Below are 16506 nucleotides of genomic sequence, written 5' to 3' on the forward strand. Positions count from 1 at the left end.
TTTTTCCTCCAGAGGTGGGGAAAAACCAATATCCATTTGAAAACCAAATCTCTTTATGAAGTAGTTTGTGACTAGGTTTGTTTGGGACAGGCAGTGAAGCCTAGTAATAGGAACACTGAGTTTGGAGTCAGAGGATGAAAGTTAGAATTCTGATTCCACTTATTATCTGGGTGGTGGGGGTTATCACTTGGACAACTCAGTTTTCTTTCTTGGGCCTCAGTTTCTCTTGTGGTAAAATGAAGGACTTGGGCTAGACAATCTTTAAAACCCTTTCCAATTCTAAATCTGTGATCCCCATAATAAATGTTTGCGTGAATAGGCCCTAAAAATGTCATTGGTTACTTAGGCCTAAATTATTCTTTGTTGGAATTTAGGACTTTTTCAAATTCAGCCTTTTCAGATAATAAATGCTTTGAAAGTGGTGATTCAATGCAGGAGGGGCCCAAGAAATGAGTTAATTATAGGAATCTCTGACTCCCAAGTAGTATTTCATGGCCAATATCTTAGCTTTGTATATTTTAGCTCCCAGTGAAATTCTATCTTATGTAAGTAGACAGTGATATGAATAGATCCAAAAGCTGCACCTTCAGCGCCACACCCAGAGGAGGGACAGATAAAGGGGAGTTTCAGTTTGGGCTCTTTGTTCCCTGGGATGACCCAGATCCTGGGCTCTCAGGAGATAATGATTCCATGATCTGGTTTGTCCTGGAGTCCATCTGGGTGGGGGGAGCCATTCTTTGTTAATTGTTATTTACCCAAGGTACTTGTTAGTCAGATTCTCTCTGGTAGAAATCACCTGGTACTGTGGACACTGGATTCTGAAATGGACATTTACCTTGATGCAGAAGAGTAAGGTCTTCTCTTTGCTATTTTCTTTGCATTTCAAAGTCTGGGTGGAGTGGGGTGGGAGCAAGAGAAGAGGCCAAAGGGGAGAGAGCTGCTTGTGACCATTTCAGAATTCCTGTCCAAAGAGCAACCCACAATCCCTTGCTTTCTGAGCTTCTTGTTAGACACATCCAGATTCCAAATGGAGCAGGAGTTACTCTTATTCTCTAAGGCATTATGTTCCCCAAGCCACTACAGGAGGAAAACTAGATGCTCACTGTGGCCTTTAATAACTGGCTTAATATATATAGTGAAGTTGTCCTTGATTGTTTTTGACTCTCCAATAAAATTTTAGAAATCTTAGGTTCATCCTCTAAGGGTATATGAGTATATGTGTGTGTGTGTTCAAATGTCATTTCTGTGATTATTGCCCAAGAGCACAAATATGACTAGCTTCCTTCTACCAAACACACCTAAGTTCAGGTTCTCCTTTAAAAAGGGGAGGGTATTTCTGGCTTATAATGTGTCATAGTTGTTTCTTTCTATAACCTAAAATGAAGAAATCAGCACTGGTTCAGAACCCAACACTTGTCTTTCTCCAGAGAGGAAAATCTGAATCTTTCCCCTTTAGAAAAGGGGAGAAAAGCTCAAGACATATCCTTTGAGGAAAGAGGCCATATTCCTGATTTGGTTCTAGCTAGTGAAGTCCTGGTAAATGTTTAATGATAAACCTCTTTAGTTCAATCTGCACTACATAATAAAATAAAAAATAAAATTCTGATTTGTTCTGATTTCCAAACACCTAAAATTTATCAGTCTGTCAGAACTGGTACAAACTGGCTCCAATATAGCCCTGGTTCCAATCCCTGGGTCTGTATGGGTTGAGTTATCATCCTTGATACTGGTTCAGTCTTATCATTAGTTCTCTCTTTCTGTTTCTACAGGAAGGACCAGAACGTTCTCTCACCAGTTAACTGCTGGAACCTCCTCTTGAATCAAGTGAAACGAGAGAGCCGGGATCACACCACCCTGAGCGACATATACCTGAATAACATTATCCCCCGATTTGTCCAAGTCAGTGAAGATTCTGGAAGGCTCTTTAAAAAGGTAATAAGATGGGTCCTTCAATACAGATTTTGGAAGGGTATTAACATAACTTGTAAGTAAATGCAAAAACCAAAACCAAACCAAGCCTTGCTAGGCTCCTAAGACTATTTTCAGCCATCTCTTCCTTTAGCAAGACCCTCTATAGTGAAATAAATGAAATACCCATTCTTTTCTCCTGGCCAGGGATGAATCAGTGCCAGCTGTGGCATATGGCCATCTGCAAGGTTGTTCCATAAAGGACACTCCAGCATAGTTTGGGCTTGAAACACAAGTCATAATTTGCATCATTCATGTATTGATTGCTAGTTCTGTTTTGGTGATTTGCAGCAGAACATTACTTTATTTGGGAAACTATTCAGACTTGAGGACCTTGAGGATGATTTCATATTCTCTTATTCTAATTTTCTTTTCAAGCCCACATACTACTTGGTTCAGCTTTCTTCCAGAGACTGAAGCCATTTGGTATAATGGACTTGGGAACTTGATTATCAATTAATATTGCAACCCTTTTTTCCCCCCTCCTGGGCTTAGCATGATTTGTGGACCTTATTTGGTGATCCTTATAATTCCTGGTGAATGTGGACCAATTTAACAGGAGATTTTGTCTGATATCATTTTATAAATTAGACATGGACTCTCAGGGACCAGAGGATATGAGAGAGCAGGGAATGGCTTAGAAATCATTTTCTGATCAAAGTGACTTGCCCAGATTCTGGGCAAAGCCAAAATTTGAAACAATAATTTGAAACAATAATTCTAGTTCAGACTCTAGTGGTCTTAGCATTACTTCATGCTTGCTAGAGGACACAAATTCTGCTACATTTAGTTCATGTGAAAGAAAGTCAGCTTTCCTCAGTTGAAAGCTGGTTGTATTTGGTGACAAACATCCTTCACCTTTGTACATAATATTCTGTCATCCTCGAGAGAATTTTCAGAAAGGTAGTCTTCCTGTCACTGGAGGAGAGAGAATAGATGAGGCTACTAAGAGTTTATAGGATTCCAGATGAAAAAAACTGTGTCAAATTGTGGAATAAAACAACGCTAGTATTATCTTTGTAGTGTGGATATATAACTAGGGCTTTCAGTCATTTGTTGTTTTCCTTATTTTTAAGGTGAAACTTTTTTGGCCATCTGCCTGGTTTGGTCTTGGTTCAGGACCTGGTTTTTCCTGTTCTCACCATACTGAATAAAAAATTATTTTGAATCTTTTTTTCCCCTATATATTTCTTTCTCCATGCCTTTAGCTACCCCTAGTAAAAGGTGCCAAGCATACCAGCCTGCAGAACCAGATGAAAATGTAATTAACAAAGCAAATACAAATTCAATAGAACATAGATAGTATCATTATAATGTTCTCTTTCTATTTGAGTTTGACACCACCACTGCTTAGTAAATTGTGATTCTTGACATTGCAAATGGAAGGAGAAAAGAAGTGAGACTCTTGGAGATAATAATAGTGTTATGGGAAAAGTGCTGTTTATTAGTTCACTGGATTTTTTCCAGCTTTGGGAATGTGGTATCCATCTCATAATCTGTAGATTCTTGGCTTCTTAAAGGCAGGACACAGGGGATATGACCCTCCAACCAAGAAAAGGGACATGCATTAATAATTGGATGTGATCCACTTTCAGCTCCTAACTGTATTGGGTCAGTAGTTGTGTTCCATTTCACAAGTAGGTGTACCATGGAGTTTTCCCTTCAATCTGTTCTTAATGGTGCTGAGAAGCAATTGAAGGCTGCATTAGAAGATGCTCTTCACTTTTCCCACATCTGCCCAAGTTCTGTTGGCATTACTTTTCATTATTCCTTTCCACAAAGTGACTTGAATGTAAGTCACATTCTAGTCTATTCAAGTGAAATTTTGACGGATGATAATTGGTGGTGCTTCAATAAAATCTTCAGATATGCTTGAGGTCTCTTGAGAGGGGAGCAGTCAACTGGCAGTCCCAGCCTCTGTCTTGTTTGTGATTCTGGAGATAGTTCTTTAAGAGAGCTGACCTATCCTGATTATTCTTCATCTTCCAGACCCTTTTTTCCCCCTGCAACCAGAGAAAGTGTCAGAGAGGTCTGGGGTAAGAGAAATCCCTGAATGACTCTCAATATTGCTAGATAGTATTTTAGGATTTTTTTGATGCAGGGGATCCCTGGACCTCAACACTACAAGCAGCTTCAGGCACTAGAATGCTCCTTCAGTGTATGGCCTTCAACCTGCTATCATGGGAAGCTGTTGCAGATGTGGAGGGCTTTGAAAATGCAATCTACTGTATCATTGACATTCTTAGTCATGGACTCTGGGTTGACTTACTTGAGCTCTATAGACATTTCCATTTCTGGGAATATAAAGGAGAGGTCCTTGTTCCTCATAGGATCTCTTTGTGACCTTTTCAAATTTTTTTCAGCAATTAAATTGTAGTTGATGAGAGATTTAGGTGAGATTGCCCAGCAGCCAAACTTCATTCTTCTTGATCATTTCTTTTCTCTCACTAGTCAGGATACACTGTGGACAGGGAGCCCTAGGAGGAAAAACTGGCTGGGGATGTCATGAGAACAGATCTAATCTATCTTAGCTAGATGCAAAGAATGACTGCTTTTCATTATCAAACAAGAAAACCACTTCTTCTCATTACCCTCCAATGAACCTTTAAGGTCATTTTGTTAATAGTGAAGTTTGGTATCTAGGCAAGGAAGAAGTGCCATATGTCCATTTCAGAAGCCATTCTCATACCAATATCAAGATTCTGAAAAGGATGGGAACCTCTCTGGTTGAAATTCTTAATCAGATTTATAGGCTCTGCTAGTTGCCCCTACCAGATATTCATCAAGCTTCCTGCTTGGTTCAACCAGCTCAGCATCCTTTTCCAGAAAGTTGAGTAGAATCAATTCCTTAGCCACCAACCAGTAGTGTGAATTTAGCAGGTGATTTCTCACCTCTGGGCCTCCATTCCTCATATGTCAAATGACAGAATCAAATATGGTCACAAGTTCTTGACCTGGGTTCCATAAACTTGGTTTTGTTTTCAATATAATTGGTTTCTTTTCCAATCCTCTGTATTTTCTTTTTTGTTTTAAAAAAATTTTGGGGGGCGGCTAGGTGGCGCAGTGAATAGAGCAACGGCCTTGGAGTCAGGAGTACCTGGGTTCAAATCCGACCTCAGACACTTAATAATTACCTAGCTTTGTGGCCTTGGGCAAGCCACTTAACCCCATTGCCTTGAAAAACCTAAAAAAAAAAAGGTTTTTTCTATGAATAGTCTGGTCCATGACACAGAAAGGGGAAGAACCCTTCAACTTGATCTCTGTGGGCCTTTCTAGATCCAATATGCTTTAAATCTATGAGAAGAGGAGCAGCAGCTTGTATTCAAAATTCTTGCCTTTTTGTTGCCAGAACCTATAATGCAGATAGCAGAGATAAAAACAAATGAGAGGAGAGAATGAGTTGGGCCAGGGAAGAAAATAGTTCTTTTGTCAGACATTTTCTAGGGAAGTGTGATTTCACAGGCTCTCCCAGGAAGGAAAAAACCTTGATCACCTCCTGTGCCAACTAGTCATTGAATAGAAAACCCTTATGCACCTTCCTTCACAAGATATCTCCTGCTACTTCCTGAAGACCTTCCTTGCTGAGGAGCACACTTCCTCTTGAGGAAGCTATTGCTCCTTTTGGATAGCTCAACCTGGGAGATCCCAGGAGAAAATGTACTGTTCCTGAGGTATTAGAGCCCATTTTGACTAGCTGGCATATTTATTTCATGAGGTGTCTTAGTACCCAGAAGTTGGAATTGATTCCACATGTGGCAGTGGAAGAATCTGTCTCCTATTTGGATCCATCAACACAAGGGGCCAATCCAGACTTTTCTCCCCAGGTAGGAATGGCCCATAGAGATCTGGATGCTGCTAATGGACTTGATTCCACTGGTCAGTTTTACAAGCTTAAAAAGATTATGATTAAGGAAGTTCATTTCCAAATCTTTTCGAACCAACTCTTTTTTTCCCCCCAAACTGTTTTCCAACACAAAAGTCCTTAGATGAATGATAATTCTGGAATTTATAAACTAGAACACATTAAGACTTTTTTCATATCATTACCAGTAATTCCAAGTATTTCATATAGTTTTAGAATACTCTGCCCTTCATTTTTTTTTAATTATTTTTAGGTTTTTGCAAGGCAAATGGGGTTAAGTGGCTTGCCCAAGGCCACACAGCTAGGTAATTATTAAGTGTCTGAGACCGGATTTGAACCCAGGTACTCCTGACTCTAGGGCCAGTGCTTTATCCACTGCACCACCTAGCTGCCCCCCTTCATTTTTTTTAAGTTGCAGACCTTTGAGGGGAAAGTTAAACAATTCAATTCAGTGAGCATTTATTGAGCCTCCAGTTAGATAGTATGAAAGTTATAGAAATGAATAAGACACATTCTTTACTCTCCAGAAGCTTACACGTGGACTTAGCACAGATAAATATATTTCAAAGAGCATAAAAATGAATTCTGGATTCTTCCTTTGGCAGGAGAAATCTGAAAAGACTTAATGGTGCTGATATTTAATCTGGCTCCAGAAGAATGGGGTATGACTTCAACTGGCAGTGATGCCAGGGAAGGCCATTCTAAGCACCAAGAATGGCCCAAGAAACAAAACCTATGAGCTAGATGGTAGAGAACGTACTTGGGGAAGACACAGAAGTCTAGTTTTCCTGGAAGATAGGCTATGTAGAATCATTAATTTAGAGCAGAAAGGGATTTTAGAGGTTGTTCCTTTCATTTTGCAGGTGAGGAAACTGAATCTGAAGGAGAGTTAAGTCACTTGACCAAGGTCACAAAGCTATTATGGCAGGATTTGAAGTCAGGTACTCTGACTCCCAGCTAGCTAGTTGCTAAGAAAAGGGATTAATGGATAGAGCTGTAAAGGTCAGTAGCAACAAAATTGTGGAAAGGCTTACATACCGAGATGGTTTGGACTTGATCTGGTAGGCATGAGGAGCCGTTGAAGGTAATTGAGCTGGGGTGGGGGTGATGTGACTAGAGCTTTGTATTAGGAAGATTAATCTGGCAGTGAAATAGATCTATTTATATCTATATCTACATAGACATACATGATTGTTTTGGAGAGGGGGAGGGAGAAAGGAGATGGGGAAGAGGAAGGATTGAAATACAAGTATTTGAGATTGTGGAATATTCCAGGCAAAAAGTAATGAGGACCATATCTTGAGTGTAAGCCATCAGTATTTGGCACCCCCTTGATTGTTATCCCTACCAGGTGATTGGATGAGCAGCTGGAAGTCATAAATGAAATGGGGCTGCATGTTCTGTCTCCCCAGAGTGAGAATTCATAGCAGGAGGAGGTCAGGGGCTGCTTGAATGTGGAAATTGGCCAAGAATCTGGGCTGCAGTGAATGCAGACGGATTCAGGCGATGTGGATAGCCGCACAAGAGTTTGGTCTGTGCTGCCGGGCCCTCAGGGATCCCTCCGCTGCACCCCCCCCCCCCCCCCCCCCCCCCCCGCTCCGGTTTGCGGTTCTTGCTGCTGAAGCAGCTTTTACATTTTGCATGAAGCAGCAGCAGAGATTCCTCCAGCTAAATGGGACATCTGGGAAAATCAGCCCCTCAGCCCAGAAACAGACCTGCTTTGTGCAGGGGCTCGAGGGAAAAGTACTCATTTGGCATCCCTGGGCCTCCTTTCCATGTAATGAAAGCGAAATCTGTCTGACCCCCTTGGAGCCAAGGTTTGGGCAAATATTATTGCTGCCACCTTCGTTTGTTTAGTGCTTGGGCTTCAAAAACAGTGACCACAGCAGTGCAAAGTCTCTACTGCTGGCAGCCTGTGCTTTCTCTTCCATTTGGTCTCTATAGGAGTTGTGTGTGCTGAAAAACCCATTAGGGAACAGAAATAAATCTCCCCTCAACCCCCCAATTCTTGACTAAAATAAACTTGGGCCGTGGCTGCTCTCACAGTTGGGTTGATGGGCCCTTTCTCCCCCCTGTCTCCCATCCCTCAGCCAGCAACATTACCCTTGTCTGTCCTTGTCTTGAGCCCAGCATTTTGTAACCTCTGCCAGCTCTTCAGCCTTTTGCAGAGAAGAACAGGGGTTTATTCCAGCCATCCCCCATATACCTTATGAAGTCTCCCCCACCTCCAGCCCCTGCTTTTCTACCCCACCTCACTTCTCTTGTCAGGGACTTGATCTCCAGCCTCTGAGGGTTCCTTTCCGGATGCTCAGACATTGCTGTTTGGGGGGCTGGTTGGGATCTTAGGGTTCATCCTCAACTAGAGAGATGCGGTATTAGCTCAAGGTCATACAGGGAGGAAGAAGCAGGGCCATCCTCTGAGCTCAAATTTTTTCCACTATAGTCACTTACTGGCTTTGTTAGGAAAGTTAGGGTAGGTTCTGGGTAAGCATTCTCTCTTGCTTAGATCAGGTTGAATGGAAATTTTGCTTGTGCGAGGTTGTGCCTGCCTATAGGTAAGGTGGAGGGTCTGGGAGAGGATATTGATAAAGCAATCACAGAACCCTAAGATTTAAGGGCTCTCAAAGATTTTCTACTCTCCAAATTTTACAGAGAAAGCAGTTGAGATCAAGAGTAGTTTTGATTGGGTCAGTAAGGTGGTGCAGTGGATAGAGCACCAGCCCTGGAGTCAAGAGGACCTGAGTTCAAATCTGACCTCAGACACTTAATTACCTAGCTGTGTGGCCTTGGGCAAGCCACTTAAGCCCATTTGCCTTGCAAAAACCTCAAAAAAAATTAAAAGAGTAGTTTCAATTGATCAGGGATATGCCCAGTTCAAGCTACTTAGGCAGCCAGTCTGGAACTCTCTGCTTCAGTTTTGATGACATTTTGGCCTCTAGCCAATAAGCAGCTCCATTTGAAGAGTAGGAGAAAATGTCCAAGATTGGCAGTTAATTTTTCTCAGGCCCACATCTCAGATTAACATTGGTAACTCAATTAAGAAAGAATTGCTGTGACTATTCAGATTACCTTTGACATATTCTGAAGAGCACCAGTCTAATGAAGAAAGACAAGAGGTCCCAGAATACAGGGACCCAATCTATCTGTCTCCCACCTGGGACTAAGATAAGGTTTCTTACTCTTCATCCAGCTACTTGACCTATGTGGGCATGGGGCTATCTCTGAAGATCTGCATCTTCTGTGGCATTGGGATGACCAAGAAAAAGAGCAGAAGAGTAACCCAGTGTCCAGCAGTATGACCCTCATAAAGTACTCATCTGTAAAATGAAGGATTAGTGGAGTGGGGGCTCAGGGGAGAGATATGTCCTCTTCTGAGCTGGGTCTTCACACACTGTTCTCTTGAGGCAAGGTTCAGAGCAGGGCTGGGACATCTTTGAGGGATGCAGGGTTTTTTTTTTTTTTTTGTTTTGTTTTGTTTTTAGGTTTTTGCAAGGCAAATGGAGTTAAGTGGCTTGCCCAAGGCTACACAGCTAGGTAATTATTAAGTGTCTGAGACCGGATTTGAACCCAGGTACTCCTGACTCCAGGGCTGGTGCTTTATCCACTGCACCACCTAGCTGCCCCTGAAGGATGCAGTTTTAAGAGTGAATCTTCCCTCCTTCGCACTTTGAATCTCTATTGCTGGAATTTCCATCCAATCCTAATGGGGTCTCGTAGTGCTCTGAGGCCAGCTGCTCCCTTTCATCACAGTTGTTGGACTTGTCTGGGCAGTAGATTGGATTGATCCAATTAAAGCTTTGGTTTTCCTATTTCTGATGAAGAAATCCCCTTTGGAGGATATGAAGACTAGGTTTTTTGAGCTAGAAGGGGAGGCTGCCATATGCTTCAGAGGTGCCTACACTGATAAGGCAAAGCTAACAGAGGTAGCCTCCTAGAGTGTCCTGAGCCAGGCTGTGGTGGCAAATCCTGCCCCTTGAGGCTGCCCTCAGGGTGGTTCCAGTCTTTCTTGGAACTTGGGAAGATACAGTTAATTCTTTTGCCTAAATTTTTTTTTTAGCATGTTTTAGCCATTAGATTTCTACAGGGCCTTTCTATTAAGAGCCCAATGAGCTAGAAATTGACCGTTCACAGGCCTTAGTTATGTTTCTTCCTTCAATCTAAGGGGAAGAGAAACCCTGGGGGATCAGAAAGAAGAGTGGACCAAGGACACTTTCAAGCCATCTGATATTCCAGGTCCTCTCAGACCAGTAAACCAACACTAATAAGTTGGACAGCTTTGCTGGAGGCCCTGGGCTGGATCCTAGGGAGTTCTTGCCTTCACAAAGATCTTCTCATCTATTTGGAGAGATCAAAAATGCAGGCATGCAGTGATCCAAAGACCATAGGTCTTGGGTGTGTCTATTTCTGCTCCAGCTGGTTGAGGCTTCTCTGGTTAAACCGCCTGAAGAGTTTTCTGGAATTTCCCCTGCACACAAAGCTGTTGGTAGCATGGTCGGGAAGCAATGACTGTCAGGTCAGTTGTGGGCTTGGTTATGACTGCTCTGGGGGTTGTTTGGTTTTGGAGTACTAGACTTAACTCTATAGCTCTTGCAGGCGTGGGGCCTGAGGAGACCAGAAACAGCTTCCACGTGGCTTATTGCCTCCCTGGCTAGTGAAGAGGAATAACTAATCAGACTCATCATCTAACACCTGCCATCCTAAGTCCTGTGTCAATACTTATTACCCTGAGTGGAAACAGTACCAACAAGGGTGGAAACTCTGGAGTGGAGCCAGTTTCTGATCACAGTAGTTCTGGATTGATAAGCTGGAAGATGACTGCCTTTGTAATCATCTGTTATTGGTGGTGTGATTGGTGGTTGGAGCTAGCATTTTCATTCTGCCCTTGGGCTTCCCTGCCAAGTTAGAATTGGGGAGCTTGTTTGTGTCTGTTCTTGTAGGGTTGGTTCCTTTGGATTCCATTTACCTTTGTCAGAAGGGCTCCTTTGATAGTTGTTGGCTTGGCTGTGTTGAGTACAATTCTTTATAACAAAGACATTTTTCTTACTCTTCTTTTGAGGTAGCACCTTTGTTTTGTTTTGCTTCCTTTTCCTGTCTCTTCTTTTCTCCCTCTGCTGCTGTTTGTATTTAAGCTGGTTTCTCAGTTGCTATTGCTTGGTCCTACCATTCTCTCTGCTGCATAGAGCTCTCAGGTTCCTCCTGCACTATTGAAGAGGCTCTACTGTCTTCAAAAGCTTAGATTCTGCACTGGTCTTGGAGTCAGAAGGACCTGAGTTCAAATCCAACCTCAGACATTTAATAGTTAGCTAGCTGTATGACCTTGGGCAAGTCACTTAACCCCATTGCCTTGCATAAAACAAAAACCTTAGACTCTGGCAGATACTGACTTGTTAGTGATTTTGGGTGAGGAACATCACTTGTAAACCAAACAGCTTAGAGCAATTAAAAAAGTCTTAGATTTTGAGCTAGGAGACCTTGATTCAAATCTCTGTTCTGCTCCTTCCTGGCTAGGAGATCACCTCCTGGCCAGTGACCACAGATTCATTCTACAGCTAAGGTTTCCCAGGTTTCATGGAGACTTTTTGAAGGGTGGCATTCCTATCCACTTGTTGACATAGTTCTAGCTATGCTTGTGACTCCTTTTTCTTAGGATGGTGTAAGACCCTGGGTAGTGGAGGGTTGTGGTCTAGGGGCAGTCCTGGGTGGGATTCTCAGTTGGCAAGATTGAATATTTGAATATCATTGATATAACAACTCCAGGATGTCTCTGAATATGACATTGGCATTGAGTATGACAAACCTGTTTAATTTATCTACCCCACAGTATGATGATGTTAGGAAAAAAGTTTTTGACAGAAACCTCAAGATGATATACACATTTGAGCTACTGTCGTCATCATCATCATCATTAGCTGTTTTATCAATTTCAGGCAGCCTCAACTTCCTGGGGCTAAGTATATTCTAAGCTTGATGAAGCAATTTTCTATTTACAAAGTGCTGCTTTTTTTTTTCTGCAATATCCCTAAGAACTACATAGTAATTCCAGGGATGCTTACTTATCAGGGGTTTGTAAGGAGAGTTACTTTTCTTGAATCTAGCCATTGTAAAATTATAAATTACCCTTAAGTTATTGTTAACTAATGTTCATGCAGCCATTCAAAAACATTTATTATATTCTTTTTATGAACAGAATACTATACAAGGTAGAGGAGAGTCAAATTTTAAATAAGCTATATGATTTCTAATGTCACGGAGCTTAGTAGCAACATAGGTTCCCTTACACAAATTTTCCTCTCTTTCTTCTATGGCCATTTGATTTTAGTTATAATTCAAAGTGTATTTGTTGGCTTTTTTAAAAAAAAATACAATAGTCATTTCCTAATATACTATTCCACTACTGTTCCCCAAACTATCTTGGAATATTACCTTACAACAAAGAAAAACAGTTAAGTAGAATCAGCTGACCTTGGGACTACATCTAAGAGTAGGTGTACCATTCTCCAGCCCTAGTCCTCCACCCCTGTTCTGGGAGGATAGCAGTCATACATTAAATTGAGGGGTAAATAAGACTGCAATGACTTAGCGGATTCGCTAGCCTTACTTTTTCCTTTGGTGAGGAGAACATCTTCTTGGGTTGACCTTTGTGGAGCTGGGAGCTCTTAACCAAGAACAAGGCTGAGAGGCAGGATTCCTGAGATCTCTCTATTTTAATTTTTCCTTTTAAATCAGGATCTTTTGGGTAGTGATTGGTTCTTAAATTTAACGAGAGGATTTTTTTTAACATTCCTATTAAAATTCCCCCATAGGTTCTATGTGATAGCTAGCAAGATGGTACCCTTTTCCTCCCATTTCATTTCCTTGGCTTTTCTGCAGCATCTTTGGGAATCCAGATTCTTCAGGCTCAATTCTCAGCTCTGACATTGGCTACTTGAAATATTGGAAATGATCTGGGATGTTAAGGGAATAAATGATATTGTTTATGGGAAATATTTTGAATTACTCAGAGCTAAGAGCTGGGGCAAGATGATATCTTTTTAATGCTTTTGCTTCTGTAGGTGTAGCTTTATCTTCTTGGATGGAATTTTATTTGTTGCTTACAGTGAGGTCTTGTCAGCAGTATCTGATCAGTTGGGGTGAGGGAGAATGTGAACTGGGAATTGGGAGCCCAAGCCTCTGTCTTGAAGCATTTCTTCCCAGAAGTGAAGAGAATCTAAGTTTTCTCTACAGATCAGGCCCACTTCCTTTCCTGTGTTGCCTCTTCCCATGACCTTGTTTTCCTTTTGATGTTCTGTTAGGGGTGGGGAGTAGCAAACAAGTTTTCTTTCTACTTTCTAACCACTTGCCCTGGAAACTTAGGAAAGGGGAAAACATATGGCGAATTTCTCTTCCCTCTTATAAGATCTCTCTGAGAAAAATGAGCATTACTTTAAAACCAGAGTGGACAGATTTAACCTGAATGTTCTTTGGAAATGTTTTAGACTTGAGATAAATATAAAATAAATTTAAAAACACTGTTTCCACCCTCAGTCTGTTTACAGTAAGTTTACAGTAAGAACATATTCTCATTCAGACATTAATAATGCATCACCTTATATTAGGAAATAATCATTAAGTTATTAAGTGCCTAATACATATCAGGCATTATACTAGGCAAGAATACAAAGAATAAAACAATCCTTACTCACAAGAAACTTATATTACAGTATATATAAATACATTTAAAGTTAACAAATACAAATATATAGAAATATGAATACATACAAAGTAGTTGAATACACAAAGTTGCCAAAAACCCTACTTTAAGTCCACCATATAAACTTATCAGAATCTTTTTTGAAATGGAAAATTCTCTGATGCCAGTCTTTGTTAACTCCTATTTAACTGAAAAATAAAATTTAACCTCTTTAACCTGGGATTCAAGACCTTTGATAATCTCACTCCAGCCTCATTTCACTCTCTTCTCCTTTATATTCTCTGTGTTCCAACCAAATTGGGCCATTCTCTGTTTCCAGATCTTCTCCTTCCTGCCTTCATGACCCTGCCATATAACCATTGTTTCTGGAAAGGATGTATCAGTTGACTGCCCATTGGATCAATCTCCCATTCCCCTGACTCCCAAGACACTCCCTTCCCTGGCCACCAGTCTCTTAATTTATGTTGTCTGCTTTTAAGTAATAAGAATTTTGGGATTTATATCCCCAGCACCTAACATAATGTCTCCACATACTGAGTATAAAGATATTATTCATTCATTTACTTACTTCTGTGCATTTAAATAGAGAATATTTCTACTTTTCATTTGTGTGACCTTAACAAGACATTTTAATCTCTCTGGACCTCAGTTTCCTTCTCAATAAAATGAAGGGATTGATCTAAAACTGGTCCAGATTGGTCCAATTCCTTTCTGTAAATCTTTTATAGATTTTATGTTTTATAAATTTATAAATCTTTTATCTTATCCTTCCCCCTTCCTCATTAAATTGAAAGTTCCTTGAAGGTAGGGGCCATGTTGTGGTTTATCATTGCATCTTCCACATCTAGCTCATTGTTTCAGCATATCTCAGGGATTTAATAATGATATATTGAATTGAATTGAATTGAATTGAATTGAATTACCACCCCTCCAAGTCTATTGATTGAATTATGAGGAGATAGGAGTGGTTGCCATAGCAAAGGGTTTTTGCTGGGACAGTGGTAGAGGATGGAGTTAGAAATTTAAGCTGAGGTAAGATTGTGGAAGGCCTTGAATCATTGGTTTTCTGAGGAGTTTGGATTTTAGATAACGTTGACTATTTTTTTTAGCAAAATAGTGCCATGTTGAAAAGTCATCATTTCAGAAGGTTAATCTAGTAGCCATTATTCACTGACGTTTAGAAGATAAACAGATGGCCGAGAGGTTAGTTTAGAAATTATGGCAGTAATCCCTGTGAGAAATGATATAGGCCAGCACTACTAGGACAGTGATAGAAGGAAAGAAAAAGGAAAATGTGATATGGTAGATGGCAAGTTTGTCATTTAACCTCTCCAGCTCCGGTTTCCTCATTACTATAAAATGAAAGGGTTGGACTAAAAGAGCTATAAAGCCTATGAACTGCCTGGGCCTCAGTTTTACATTTACAAAAGGAGAATTTTCATCATCCTTCTTCCCAGAGCTATTGTGAAACTAAAAATGAGGTCATAAGTGAAGAAAACTTTTGAGAGACAAATTTTCACATGAGCAAGGAACACTAAAAGATTGCAGATCAGATAAATAAACAGTTTTACAGCATACATTTATTTTACAAAACTTCATTATCCCATTAAAAAGTAAAATAAAGATGTTCTATTGTGAAACAACATAGTTATTTATGGTAACTTCTTTATTCTGCTTTCTACTTGGTGAATAATAAATATTGCCTTCTCTTCTCCATTCCCACCTCTACCCCTAAAGACATAGAATGATTGCTCCCTGTGCCTTCCAACAGAAGGTAGGAGGAAGCCTTGCATGCTGAATGCTAAAGTGGTCTGTCCAGCTGTAGGCTAAAGCCTCAATGGAATTTTGTTCTGCCCTTCTAGTCCCCTTCACAGAGTAGTATGTGGAAAAGAGAGAAATTAATTGTACCTGCCGGCATTATCAAAGTTATCAGCCCATATCTCCTCCTGGGTCCTGGAGACTTAAAAACATGTTGTAATCAGAGCAGATGATTCCTGACACCCTGGAGGGGCTTCTTCCTGGTGATGGGATCAGAGCAACAGCCTCTGGCTGGATGGAGACTGCCTAGCTCCAGGCTAAAGGGAGTCCTTGCTTCATCCTCCTACTGGCTTGGGTGGAGAACAGGGCTCTGCCCCATGTGGCGAGAGCTGTACACTGGAGTTGGTCTTTTTGGAGTGAAAATTAGGTCTTCTGACTTACTATTCCTGGGGTCAGGCTACAAATCTTGCTCCTGAAGGATGCAACAGGGTTTCTTCATGCATGCAGCTTTAGGACTTCAATGAAATTTCAAGAGAAATTCAAGACTTCCTCGAGATTAGAGTCAATGCAAGAATCATTTTCCAAATGCCGCTAATCCCAGAGTTGAATGCAGAAGTAGCATAGTGTTTCATATCAAAAATGCATAATAAGTTTAGAAGGGGAGATTTGAATTTCTATAGTGCTTTAAAATTTGCAAAGCACTTTATGTATATTATCTCATTTGACTCTCACAACATCCCTAAGATAGGTTAAAATTTCTTATTCTCATTTGGAACTACACCCAAAGGGCAACAAAAATGTGCATACCCTTTGATCCAGAAATACCACTACTGGGTCTATACCCTGAAGAGATGATGAAAAAGGGTAAAAACATCACTTGTACAAAAATATTCATAGCAGCCGTTTGTGGTGGCAAAGAATTGGAAATCAAGTAAATGTGCTTCAATTGGGGAATGGCCTAGCAAACTGTGGTATATGTATGCCATGGAACACTGTTGTTCTATTGGAGACCAGGAGGGACGGCAGTTCAGGAAGGCCTGGAGGGATTTGCATGAACTGGTACTGAGTGAGATGAGCAGAACCAGAGGGACATTGTACACCCTAACAGCGACACAGGGGTGCTGATTAACCTTGATGGACACACTTATTTCATCAGTGCAGCAATCGGGGACAATTTGGAGTTATCTGCAATGGAGATTACCATCTGTATCCAGAGAAAGAACCATGA

The 16506-nt window shown here is 40.9% G+C and overlaps 1 protein-coding gene across 13 annotated transcripts in view; it reads left to right on the forward strand.

Annotated features, from left to right (window-relative positions):
• The window catches only part of SRGAP2 (SLIT-ROBO Rho GTPase activating protein 2), a 251180-nt gene that overhangs the window by 129358 nt on the left and 105316 nt on the right, over nt 1-16506 (forward strand). For 12 of the 13 annotated variants that reach the window (XM_074222517.1, XM_074222516.1, XM_074222518.1 and 9 more), the window contains one exon: nt 1770-1932. In XM_074222517.1, coding sequence (XP_074078618.1) covers nt 1770-1932 — 163 coding nt within the window. Of the gene's footprint in view, nt 1-5; nt 850-1769; nt 1933-16506 lie in introns of those variants that run through there. The other variant, XM_074222521.1, reaches the window with a different exon arrangement.

Source organism: Macrotis lagotis, chromosome 2, assembly GCF_037893015.1.
Source record: "Macrotis lagotis isolate mMagLag1 chromosome 2, bilby.v1.9.chrom.fasta, whole genome shotgun sequence".
Classification (NCBI taxonomy): domain Eukaryota; kingdom Metazoa; phylum Chordata; class Mammalia; order Peramelemorphia; family Peramelidae; genus Macrotis; species Macrotis lagotis.